The sequence below is a fragment of the Acanthochromis polyacanthus genome, chromosome 3 (genome assembly GCF_021347895.1).
Source record: "Acanthochromis polyacanthus isolate Apoly-LR-REF ecotype Palm Island chromosome 3, KAUST_Apoly_ChrSc, whole genome shotgun sequence".
In the NCBI taxonomy this organism is placed as follows: Eukaryota; Metazoa; Chordata; class Actinopteri; family Pomacentridae; genus Acanthochromis; species Acanthochromis polyacanthus.
Genome location: NC_067115.1, coordinates 8323069 through 8336972, shown reverse-complemented (window position 1 = coordinate 8336972; position 13904 = coordinate 8323069). Strand labels below are relative to the sequence as shown.

Genomic DNA, 13904 nt, shown 5'->3' with positions numbered 1-13904 from the left:
AGCTAAAAATTCACTTGTAATTCATCTGTGACCAACAATCATGTGACAAAAATTGCTGCACTGCAGACTGTGTTTACACAAAATACTTTTTAAAAGTCAGAACAAGAAATTGTAAAACCAGGACAAATCGTTGGATTTTCAACTTTCCAACAGTCCCTGAACTGAGCATCTGTAACTTTTGATTTTGTCAGAAAACTTGTAGCATTTCATCAACGTCACTTTAACATGTCTCATTTTTAAATTTGCCCACAATTAAACGATTCTGTAAAAAATAATAATAATTCGGATCTCATCAGCACAGCCTAAATGTCATGACTGATTTCACTGTGACCAACAGTAGTGACCAAAATTCAGATACTCTTCGCCTGAACTGCAGGCTGTGTTTAGATAAAGAACATAATATATAGGATGGCAGTTAAAATGTTACCACCTCAATAAAATTCCAATATTTGTTTTTGATGAGCGCTGGAAACTAAAAGCAGAGTTGTTTTTTTATCAATTTTCCGATGGTCCTTGAACTACTCAGGTGGGATCTCCCATTCAGTCAGAGTGTACGAAAGCTAATCTGAAATAGTGATGCTTATTTATTTTGCATGCCTTTTTTTAAAAAAATAATGAGCAGTAAGCTGAAATCAGTAAAAAAATAAACACTAAAAATTCTGCTCTTTTTAATGAAACCTTGAGGTTATTAGTGACTCAGCTGCAACCAACGGCCACGTGACAAAAATTCAGGCTGTATTCTGTAGCTGAACTGCAGGCTGTGTTTACACAGATCAGAAGAGACAAGTATGGAAACACATTTAAAATGTAAATGGTAAAAAAACAGTTCCACACAGAGTCACCACTTTTTACAGTACTGGTAACACCTCTTCTTCACGGTTGTTCTGTTTCCATGAAGGTACAGAACTTTATATTGCAGTGAAAAATGAGCCAACAGTGAGTAAAAATGTGACAGGAGCAAATAAAATGTTAAAGAGGAAGAGTTCAGAGAGTTGATATGATTGTAACTGGTGGATGTTTCAGCTTTGAGAAATCGAGGAAAAGCTCCAGAACACGGCTTTGGAACTAGTTTTTTTGTATATTTGCTGAAGCTCCTGTTACTTTTTAATCCAGGAGATAAAAAAATAACTGATCTGTGTCTGCTGTAGCTTAACCAGCAGAGAAACTACGTCACAGGTTTTAGTCTTGAGAGGTCTTTGGCTCAATCCCTTTGTTTCATTTGCTGGCAGAGTTAGATAAGAATTCATCACTGTCTCAGCTTTGTTAGGAGGATTTTTAATCTGTTCATATTTGTTTGTGATTTAGAAGATTTAGTAAATACAGGAAGCAAAATCTCAACTTTTTTCACCTGTTTTAATGCAAATGAAGTACCTGTGTTTGTGTAGACTGTCTGACATAAAATGAATTCTGTTGTTTTTCAGGAAAAGGCCGGTTTCCCTCCATGAACAGAATGGTAAAGGAGGGATGGGACGTGGTAGTGGACGGAGACCAGCTGGAAAGGTTCAGTCTCAGTCGTCTCTGGACGAACGGATCGGACCTGCAGAACGAGAGAGGCGACTTGGAGATGGACGACGGCTGGAGAAGATCCATTCTCAGGACTACGAAGATGGAGATGAAAACCTGAGTCGGTCAGAGAAACACCGGCGACGCCCAGAAGACGAGGAGCAGAGGGAGCGGCAGCGCAGAGAGGAGGAATTCCAGAACCGGTACCGCAGTGACCCAAATCTGGCAAGATACCCGGTGAAACCGCAGAAGGAGGAGCAGGAGATGCGAATGCACGCCAAGGTGTCCAAGGTGAGGCACGAGCGACGGCACAGCGACCTTGCCATCAATGAAGTGGGACTGGAGGGAGGCAGCGGGGGAGGAGGAGCAGGGGAGGTGCCTGAGAACCGCCTGGCCAGGAGGGGCGGCAGTGGGGAGGGAGACCGTAAGGTCCCCTTGGAGAACCACCGGGCCTACTCCGTGGATAGGACCGTGGGAGGGGGGGCGCCACCGGCCGGAGGTGGAGGGAGATCAGGGCCTCAAACCGGGGGACCAGCGTCTCTGGACTGGGGCCCCAGCAACGGCCGCCTGGAGCCCACACGGACGTCACGGGACAAAGGTGGGGACAACCTGCTGAGGAAGGACTCTCAGAGCTCGGACCAGTCGGAGTCTCTGCGGCCGCCCCCCCACGGTCACACAAGAGCAAGCGCGGAGTCAACAGGAGGCAGATGTCCATCAGCAGCTCAGAGGAGGAGGGCGGCTCCACGCCCGAGTACACCAGCTGTGAGGACGTGGACATGGAAAGCGTCAGCGAGAAAGGTCAGTCAGACAGATGTGCTAACTCCACTGGCTCACTGAGCTAAATCTATGTAAACTTACTTTCCTCTGTTCCATCCTTTCCTTTACATGAAGTTCTGCTTCTGCTCGTGGCTTTATGTTCTCACCTGTGCACCTCTCGTCTCACTCATCCTTAAGTTTTCCAAGTGATTCTGTGTAGCTGCATCATGAAGGACTTTAAATCGATCTGCGTGTTCTCGTTTTTCTAAGTAGTCTGTATGTGGGCTCAATGTGCTGCAGCAGAAACAAGTTTGGTGGCTAATTGTAGCCTGACTTACAGCTGAATGACCAGACAAAGGGAAGAATTTATACTCAGTTGAAAGAGATGCTTCTAGCCCTATTTTCTCCACCCTCACATCTAAAATAGCCTTGGTAGTAGAATTACAGTAATACGAAAAAAAAGCAAGAGATATTTTGACCCCTAAGATTACTCTAATACTGACACATTCTAATTTGGGACTGTAAAACTATGCGATAAGTGATAGGATGAAGCAGCCACCCGGCGCTCACTGCATTACTACCCCAGTGTGTCATCTACACCTCTGTGCTGTGGCTAAACCCTGCAGCTCTCAGGACATTTATTTGGAGAGTCCCTGTGATTTAGGCCAGCAGATTTGTGGAATTAGGTCAGTGGCTCGTTGGCTACGTAATGTTTCGCAAACAGCCAGCTGCGACGGCCGACCGCGAAAAACCTGCCGGCTGAAACTGAGCCTGGTGGCCGCTGCAATGGTCGCTGGTGGTTTCTTGGTGCTTATGCATTCATGGCGCTATAGAAAAAGTGCAGAAACAAGCCATGAAGGAGTGTTTGAGTTCAAGCGGTGCTGCATGAGCTTATCGCTGTCAGCGATCACACAAGAGGGGCTGTTCCAGATGTTTTAATCCAGATTACTATAACTCAGGGACTGGTAACGGGTAGATGGTGTGGATTGGGATTATTAGCTGTTTTAAACACTCTTTAGCGAACTAGGCCTGTAAACAGGACATCTCTCCGCTGTGGCATGAGGAAAGTTTTGCATGATAATGGGCAATATGTTGGTTTTTTTCAAGGAGAAATTGCATTTTACTTGTTGGTATTAAGTTGACTTTGGTGTCAGGAGATGCTCTGGGTGTTAATGCAGGTTTATTACATCTAATAACTTCATGTTTTAAAAAATGTCTTTAAAGCATGAGAGTCTTTCAGTTAAAAGATTAGCATCTGAGCTTGTTTTTATTACACTTTTCACAGTTTTATGTTTTATTTTCTAGAAACAAGCTCCTGGCAGTGTACAAGTATATCATTAACAAACTAAACATTGATTATAATTTTCTTTTAAAGCTGCATTTGACCAGTAAATTATTGGAAAACAGATGGACTACATGCAGAACACTAAGGCCCATTACTCAGATTACAAGCTATGATTTAATCTCACGACACACATGATATATAACAGGATGTTTTTATGTAAACAGAGTTCACGCTTTCAGTGCTTTAACAACTCGGTGGAGTTAAGTGGAGGAAGGGAGTGATTCAGAGTAATTCTGTTACTCCCTCGGTGTAAAGCGCAGCAGCGAGGTGATAATGCTGCTGAGTAAATGGAAAGGGAAGTACGCTGTTGGGACACTGAGGCACATGGTGCTGCACTCCAGCCACTCCTGCATATGTGTGTGCGAGATATTCCTACACTTCCCAGAATTACTTAAACGTTCTCCAGAGAACAGCGTGAACGTGTTATTAGTGCGATGTCCAACAGCCTCCGTTCAGTCAAACATCGTTATGTCATGTTGATGGATTGTATGAGGGACTGTTGGCTTTGCCTTTTTCACAAGCGTCAGTCCATCTGAAATCATCAAATTTGTAGAACGGTTTCTGTTCGACCATCTCTGATTTTCCTGAATCTTTTATAGCAATGAGCAAATCCTTCAACATTGCAACATGTTTTACTTTGAGAGGAAAGGAAGAAGAGCACAGTGTATCTATTTTAGTTATGTTTAAAGGTAACTACAGATTGAGATTCACATATTTACACGACCAAGCAGAAGATTTAGGACCTCATCCTGACTATCAGCTGACGGAATATACAATGATGAAAAAAAATATTAGACCACCTTTGTTTTCTTCAACTTTTTGTTCACTTTAATGCCTGGTACCGCTAAAGGTATATTACCTGAAGATAATACATAATACTTTATGTCCTATTTGACATGCTAAAGCTTAGCTGTTTTCCCAGAGTATATAAGCGATCATTTCATGTCATCAGCACACTGCACATGCAAAGGCCTAAAGTGGTTTCCTGCTGATATTCAAGCCGTAGCACAACTCAGAAGTTGTCAGCTCTCACATAATGCCTAAAACTAAAGAATTATGTGAAGCCACAAAGGCAGACATCTTGGCACTGCTGGAAATTGGCATGAGTGAGAGACAGGTAGTGAACAAACTGAAGATCTCGAAGACAGCCGTTCATTACACCAAGAAAAGCAAGCTGAACATGGAACAAACAAATTATTAGCTGGTCGGAGCAGGAAACGTCTTTCTACCCACCAGAGGACCGTCACCCATCTGTTCCTGTGTCAGGAATTGTTGTCAGAACTACAGGGACTTTAAAAATGAGTGGGAACTGTGGAGAAATGTGACTTATTGGGAAGGACAGTTGGAAAATGACTTCTTGAAGCTGGTCTGAAGTCACACAGGATACAGAAGAAGCCCTTCATCAAGGAAAGGCAGAGGAAAGCTTGGTTACTTTTTGCTGGGGATCACAAGGATTGGACTGTTGATGATTGGGCTAAGGTTCTCTTCAGTGATTAATCCAATTTTCAGTTGATGCCCACTCCAACCAACTTACTGGTTAGGGGCCTACAAACCACTGTCTTGCTCCTTCAGTAAAACATGGGGGTGAATCAGTGACCATCTGGGGTAGTTTCAGTCTGGGTGGAACAGGGCAATTGTGCAATTGTATGTGGGGTTCCAGTGAACTAGGTCATGTTTGGGGCTACTCTTGAAAACGGTCTTCTTCTATCAGCTGGAAAATTCTTTCCTGCCTCCAATGACTAGATTTTCCAACAAGACAGTGCCCCTTGCCACACAGCAAGGTCATTTAAAGCCAGGATGGAGAACCAGAACATTGGAACCCTGCCTTGATCTGCTCAATTACCACTTCTAAATCCAACTGAAAACCTGTGGAAATTCATCAAATGCAGAACGGAGAACCACAAGCCCAAAAACAAAGCAAATTTGTTTGAATTTGTGCAACAGGAGTGGACTGCTGTGACAGCAGAACAATGTCAGAATCTGGTGCAGAGCATGCCAAGATGCATGGCTGCAGTCATCAAAGACAATGGTCATTTTTGAGCTCATGCTAGTAAAAAAAATTGATGATGCAGAATTCAACAAGTGATATTTAAATCATATGTAGCTGCATGTCACAATAGTACCAAACAAAAGATATAGAATACTTTTTAATATGAAATACTTTGTCGCAAAACTAAAAAAATGAAAACTTTGGACTTGTTACTGACTGTGCAGGTATGACAAGTTGTAGCACAAAAACTAAAATATTGGTCTAATCCAAGTACAAAAAAACTCTGGAATTTTAAAATGGCTTTTCAAATAGAACTATAAAAATATATACATTTTTAATATGGGCATGTTATATTTATAGGACACCACTTTGTAGACATAAACCTGGTTTGGGGGAGACTTGTTAAGTAGTTTTGTTTTGTTTCTTTGTGAATTTTCACCACATTTGGTCATTAGGATGGAAGCAGTATAATATAACCGAACACATAGATATGTTGGGGTGGTGGGATTTTTCTGGTGGGAAATGTTCATGCATTGACTTAGATTTGATGGTAACGGAGCAGAATATTTTGATTGTTTTATCACCACATGAACACACTATATTCCCTTTGCTGGTAGACAGAGTAAAGTCCTACATATCCAGCCTGGTTATGGAAATACGTGAATCTTAGCCTGTAGTTACGTTTGTGTTAAAAAACGTAACTAAATGCATTGTCTTTTTTCCTTTCCTCTTCACGTGAAATATGTTGCAATTCAACACGAAAGTTCTCTCACTTCTTTAATTATCTAATGTATTAATTGGAACAGTTTCAGTGGCTGTGCACCTGCAGAACGACCTGAAGCTTGACTCAGTTTTGTCCTGAGGGCATCTCAGGTTTTTACTATTTTCCCTCCAGCTGCTCTTGTTTCATTTGACTCATTTGTTTTTTAAATTTAAATGCTCTAGTTACTCTTTATGATTTTATGAATTTACTGATTTTGCCTTTTGATATTTTTATTGCGATTCTTTTTGTGCCTACATTTTCTATTTTGTTACTGAACTGTGTTATAAAGGAGACCTTTGATACCTCTGTGTGTTGTGGGTTTAAATAAAATCTGAATATTTAGCTAAGATAACTGATAACATTTGGTTAAGGTGCACAGAAATTAAAAATGTTAAATGACAATCAAGCTGTGCCCAAAATTAACACACTTCATTAAAGCAGTTTGTTGAGCCTATGTTTTTTTTCTTTTGTATTTTTGACATTGGAAAGATTTTATCAAGTTTGTTTCATATTGTGGAGCCATAAATGATGACACACACAAATTGTTTTTCAAGTGCAATACTAACTAAACAAGCGCAAAGAGCTGTAGTCGGCTGCACAAAAGACCTCAAGTTTTAGGTTTAATTCCCTGCTTACCTAAGGAATTTCCTGAAGGGTGTTGTGCAGAATCACCTAAAAGCTTTCCTCAGTGAAAAAAATGCTAAAGCTGAAAGGGCTCTCACTCATGCTTGTAATACCTGCTCTCACCTTACCTGCTGTCGTTTCACAATGTTGTCTTATAGATGGAAAAAAAAATGGGAAAAAACTATCTCAAACACTAAATTGGTCAGACAAGGACCAAATTTAATTAAACAAGTCAGTAAATGTTCATTTTCTTTGTTTTTCACCATGAACTTCTTCAAGTTGTGCTTATCAACTTTCTGGTGGGCCATGAACTACTGTCCATTTCATCTGATAACGTAACCGAATACATGCTTCAAATCATGATATTTCGTCAAAAGCACTTTACACGTCCTATGGGCAAAAAAAAAACTCACCAAAATTCAGTCCCTTTGCAGTAACTACATTCTGCTCTTTGTTCCAACTGTCAAACCATTAATGAGGTAGCACTGACTAACAGTCACATGGCAATAATTCAGGAACCTTTTGGCTGAACTGCAGGCTGTGTTTATACAGAGCAGAGAGGAGACGAGTATGGAAACAAATGAAGGATATAAAATATCTATACCTTTTTTCCTACCATCATAACACCTGTGGGCACCTGGAAAATACTGAACATGTTGATTCCATGTGTTTTTTAAACTTTTTTATTTGGGACTGGAGGGAGGTGGTCGTGTTTTTGTTCGTTTGTTTGTTTGCTTGGTTGGTTGGTTTGTTCTTAGGTGTTTTTGGTTTTGTGGAATTAGAACTGTGTCATATTGCAGAAACATCTTTCTACAATGGTTGTGCTTTTTCCATAGAGGAGCAGGACTTTAAATATCAGTGAAAAATGAGCCCACAGTGAGTAAAAATGTGACCAGACCAAAAGAAAATGACCAGAAATTGTTTGTCTGGGTTCAGGGGGTTAACTAACTGTACTGGGTTCTTTAAATGTAAGACCAACATAAGCAAAGAAACAGAATACTTCAGTAAACATTTTAAGGAAATGTTAAGGAGAAACTTGAGGAGGTTTTTGATGTAGCCTCAGTTAGAGCAGTGGCCCAGATTCAGTAATCTGCCCTGCAAAAACCCAAAAGGCCGACTCAGCACTTAAACTGTCAAGTCAGCGCTTTTCCTCTTGAGCATCCTCAGAGGACTTTCAGGTTTCAGATCAGCAGCACTGGAGTCATGTCTAGTCAGACTTTTCTCGGATTATCACCATCACATAGAATCTTGTAGAGTATTGTTTTATGTTTGGTTTCCTCAGAATCAACAGAGCACATGTTTTATAGGTTTACTTATAAATTTTAATCTCCATTCTTTCCTGTCATGTTATCTTTTGGGAGAAACTTTCCATTTTTGAACCTTTTCACTTTTGTCAGTTGCTGTACATGTCTTTAATTTATCTACACATTATGTAAGTAACTGTGAAGTGCTGACAACTTTTGTTCACAACTGTACATGTTCAGGCTGCCCAGAGACATACGGACAAACCTGCCAAATGTCATAAACATATTTAATCACATTTAAATTTTTAGTCGCATGATGACTGCACAGTGATATAGTGGTTAGCACTTTTGCCTTGCAACAAGAAGATCCCCGGTTCAAATCCTAGCCTGGGCCTGGGGTCTTTCTGCATGGAGTTTGCATGTTCTCCCTGTGCATGCGTGGGTTTTCTCCGGGTACTCCGGCTTCCTCCCACAGTCCAATAATATGCTGAGGTTAATTGATTTTTCTAAAGTGCCCGTTGGTGTGAATGTGAGTGTGATTGTCTGTCTGTATATGTAGCCCTGAGACAGACTGGCGACCTGTCCAGGGTGTCCCCTGCCTTCGCCTGAGTCAGCTGGGATAGACTCCAGCACCCCCCGCGACCCTAATGAGGATAAAGCGGAGTGTAGAGGATGGATGGATGGATGATGACACCGTAGTTCTCTTCACTCACTAACTCTTTAACTAAAGCTTCTCAAAGGCTTGTAAACCCCAATCTGTGATGAAATAGTGATTCTCTCTGTCTCCTCTGGTCTGATACTGGGCCAGTTAGCTTCTTGACTCCATCCAACCATCTGTCAGTGCTAATGAGTGCCGGGATGCTCTGAGAGTCACTGGTGTCTCCGTCCCTGCAGCTGAGCTTCAGCCATGAGTGTAGGAAAGGCCAAGTTGGAGTGAATTAGTCTGATTATGAATGACATTTATAGCGGATGGATGGTTTTAATTCCTTTTGTCAAGACCATGGCTTCATTATACAACTTTTATATATCTTTAATTGATTTAGAATTTTTTCCTTCAGTGAAGTTTTATGAATTTCAGAGCAATGTGCATTACAGAATGGGTATTTAAATAATGAGTTGATTTTGAGAAGAAGATTATTTCCCAGTTTGTATATGTTCATTCAACTTCAACATCTCAGTACATTACTGTTGATAATTTGCCATCTTCTTTGTTGTCAGCTGTGATTTAGAAATGCACAGCTGAAGGCTAACAGAACGTATGTCATTAACATCGATGGTTCAAAGGAGAAATAGGAGTTCCCATGAATCAACAGTGGTACAAGTAGCAGCTTGTATCTTAGCAGGTCATAAAATAAACCCCCTGCAGGCACGTGAGTCACTGTGTCAGTGTCTGGGTTTGTGTAAATACGCAACGCTGAGTGACAAGCTTCTTGGTGACGGACAGACCAGCTCGCCCAGAAAAGTCACTAAAGACATGAAGAGTGGGATGCACTGTTAAATATCTGTTTGTCCAGGTGGAAATTTCAGTTGTGTGGTAGGAAATTCATACTCACATTTATGGATGTATACAATCGCTTCAGAACGTTTTCAAACCCCCTTCATGTTTTGCACACTTTACTGCACTTTAGATTTCATTTTTAATTGATAAACTTAATGTCTTTCTCATCAATTTCAATAATTTCAGTAATTCAAAATAAAGTGATTTTGAAATGTTACAAATTTAGAAGTATTACTGATTTATTAAAAATCCAAAACTGAAATCTCTCATTCAGACAGGCATTCTTTGGCAGCAGCTTTTACTCTTCTTGTCTCAGTCTCTACAGGCTTTGCAACCTGGATTTAGTCAGTTTATCTCAGTCTTCCTGCAGACCTTCTCAGGCTTCGTCAGATTGGATGTGAAGTGCCTGAAGTTCCATCTTCAGGTTTCTTTAAAGCTGTTCTGTTCAGTTTAAGTCTGAATTTTACCTGAACCACTCAGGGGCGGTCAGATTTTTTTCCCTGGAGCCACATTAATGTTGACTTGTTTGTTTTGGGTCATTGTGCTGCTCAAAAGTGAATGACTTTCATGTCAGTTTTCCACACGATAAACCTCTGTACCTGGCTGCATTTATCCTTCCCGCAGTTGTGAAAAGTTTCCCTGCCCCTGCTGTTGAGAAACAGTCCCATAGCATGATGCTGCCAACACCATGCTTTGTGGTTGTGATGTTGTTTAACAGACATAAATTATGTTTCCACTGAAAAGTACCCACCCTTTTACTTCCATAGAATTTATATAGAAGTTTCTTTCAGACTCTTTGTTCTTAGCATTAGCTTAGCAAACTATTCCACTGATGTCCGAAAAGGTGGCTGTTTACACACGTAATTTTTGCTTGTAATCATACAACAAAGTGCACAGTCTGATCCATATGATGCCGTATAAAATAAGTGACTCTTCGGCAGCCTGAAGGAGATTTAAGTTGTGCTGCTGTTGATGGTGATTTACAGCTTTGTAATCAGGTTGTTGAGTCAATACCAGAAAAGTGACAAAAAGAAGTAGCACAGTTGATTTAATGTGCCCAGAAATGCTCAGCCTAAAGTCAGCAAATGGATTTTACAAGCTAGAGATTGACCGTAGGATGACTGGCTGAAATGGCATGCCCTAAGTAGGAGAAATTTTCCGCACTAGCTCCATCCCCAGAATTCATGAACTTACAGAAAATACAGGTTTTTGGTTGGGAGAAATAATTTCCCTGGAGTTTAATTCAGATCCTGGTTCCTGCAGTGGAACCACAACTATCGTGCCTGATATTCCACTGTTGCCTCATCAGACAAGAAAATATTATACCCCATTCTCTTGGAGTCGTTTAAATGCAATTTAACAGACTCCAAATAGACCTTTTACTCAGAGTAGCTTCATGCTGCTGTATCATAAAGGCTGATTATTAGAGGACTTAAGGATTTATGTTAGATGAACTGTTGGTTATTTCATCTCCTATCAGAGTCCTAGCAGTTCCAAACTTCTACAACTTAACCATTTTTGAGTCCACTGTGCTCGTGGGAACGCTCACCCCTGGTTTTATACCACTGTCTGATCTATGTCTCTGTCGAGTTTTGACACAGAGAGTTCCATCAACTTCATGCTGTGTGGATTGTGGGATCATAAGTTAATTTAATTCCACATCCATAATTTGCCACATGTGGACTCCAATCAGTGTTGAAGATAATTAAAGCAAACAGGATGCACCTGACTACAGTGTGGAGCCACTGCAAAAATTTTAAATACTTTTGTAAATGAGACATCACAGCTTTTTAACTTATTTAGTGCAACTGAACCTACGATAAATTTGCAAAAACTGAAGAAGTCTTAAGATCCATCCATCCACCCTCCACCCATCCAGCCATCCGTCAATCCATCCATCCATCCATCCACCCATCCGTCAATCCATCCACCCATCCGTCAATCCATCCATCCATCCACCCATCCATCCATCCATCCATCCATCCATCCATCCACCCATCCATCCATCCACCCATCCATCCATCCATCCATCCACCCATCCGTCAATCCATCCACCCATCCATCCATCCATCCATCCACCCATCCGTCAATCCATCCACCCATCCATCCATCCATCCATCCATCCATCCATCCACCCATCCGTCAATCCATCCACCCATCCGTCAATCCATCCATCCATCCACCCATCCATCCATCCACCCATCCATCCATCCATCCATCCATCCATCCATCCACCCATCCGTCAATCCATCCACCCATCCATCCATCCATCCATCCATCCACCCATCCGTCAATCCATCCACCCATACACCCATCCATCCATCCACTTTCTTCCGCTTTTCTGGGGTCAAGTCTCTGAGGCAGAAGATGAAGCGACATTCACAGAGTCTTAAGATAAATCCTTTAAATGTCTTGCGAGGTGACAAAACAAAAACAGTCTTTTATACATTGAAATGGTACATTTTTTGCACATAAGTTTGACTAAATGACTGATTTCTCTCCGTCCTTACTTCCTGCAGGTGACTGGGACTGTCATTCTCTAGATCCTGCAGTGTGCCATGTAAGTTTCAGTCACAGTGTCAATGTACTTCAGACCAAATACGACAATCACCACAGTTATGTTTATGCATATTCAAACATGTTCTCGTTGTCTTCTGTCCCGTCAGCATCCAGTTACGTGGCAGCCGTCCAAAGAAGGCGACCACCTGATTGGACGCATCACGCTGAGCAAGAGGTCGGCGATGCCCCGCGAGGCCGGATCCCTCCTGGGCCTGAAGGTAGGCAGGAAATCGTTTACATTATCAAGCCCTGCGTCACATCTGTCCTCACAGAAAAGACAGAATAATTTTGCAAACTAGAATGTGTAGTACTTCCTGTAAAAGCTGTGGTGAGTATTAAACAACAAAAGAATCTACAACAGCGACTGTTTCGCAAATGACTGCATCCTGGAGAGAAACGAACAAAGCACCACTGAGGCTGCCAACATGCTCTTCTGCTCTTATTCTGTCTGGTGTTTATCTGCAGGTGGTGGGAGGGAAGATGACGGAGACAGGGAGACTCGGGGCCTTCATCACCAAAGTGAAAAAAGGCAGCCTGGCAGATGTTGTGGGACACCTACGCGCAGGTGTGAATCTCTACTACACATTGTTTATTTGTTTTTAGTTGCAGGGGCTACAGTCTGTTCATACACTTTGTCAATAAAACCCTCAACAAGAAGCACATTTTTAAAGCTGAAGTGTATGTAAAATTCACTTTTGTTCAGAAATCAGCACATGGTTAAGACACAAAATTTTAGATTTCATCTTGCAGTAGTTTGTGGTTTTACTGGTATAATATGTGTGGGCTGGAACTGGAAATAGTTCCTGATATCACTTCAGTTCCAATGGCTACACAGACTATTAACCAGCTGGTTCATGGAGTGTTCACACTATACTGGAGTTTTTGTAATTACTAGTTTGCTACTTGCATAACATTTAGAACTGCAAACACATTGACAAATAAAGCAAATATGTCTGTGTTTTAAAAGTAATATGTTGAAATTTAACACATATGGTGCTAAAGTGAACCAGCACAGTATTTTTATCAGTCACAGTCCAGTTCTGTTGTAAAGACAGCAGTGTTTATAGCAAACGGTTTGCACAAAGATAACATTTGTCCATCTTTTGTGTTAGTTTTTAATATTTCAGCTGTATGTATATTTCAAATGTACTTCATTACTTTCTGCCACTAGTTAGGTGCTGAGAATGCTCCCTGCTATGATTCCAATGTTGGAGGGTTATAAGGAGTGCTGAGGCCACACGGCTGCTTGTTGCTGTGAATTGTGACAGTCAGGTCACTAATACCAAATATGTAACCAACCAGTGCTGGTTAGAACTTTATTTTTGCAGCTGTTTTGCAATCATAAACATGCGTAGCCTCTGGGTCTGAGCAGTAAAGCCAATGCAGAAATGCTTCCACCTGAATCTCACAGCCAGGGGTAACAGGTGGCTCATCAGGTGGTATAAAGGAGTCAGATTGGTTAGAAGAAGTCTATAAGAAACTGACTCTACTTCGCACTTGAGTTGCTACCACAGTAAACATTTTCCTAATGAGTTTATGGTTTCAATTATGCTTTCCAAATGTGCTCTAATACGGCATAATCTTTAATTTATAAATTGTAGTCTCAAGTAACGTAAGTTTAG

General features: G+C 41.2%; 1 protein-coding gene across 1 annotated transcript in view; it reads left to right on the top strand.

The window, feature by feature from the left end:
- Positions 1 to 13904, top strand: part of LOC110950661 (regulating synaptic membrane exocytosis protein 1-like) — a 92600-nt gene that overhangs the window by 42968 nt on the left and 35728 nt on the right. The window contains 5 exon segments of the mRNA XM_022193380.2: positions 1422 to 2161; positions 2164 to 2301; positions 12243 to 12283; positions 12390 to 12500; positions 12748 to 12847. Of these exon segments, the coding sequence (XP_022049072.2) occupies positions 1422 to 2161; positions 2164 to 2301; positions 12243 to 12283; positions 12390 to 12500; positions 12748 to 12847 (1130 nt within the window).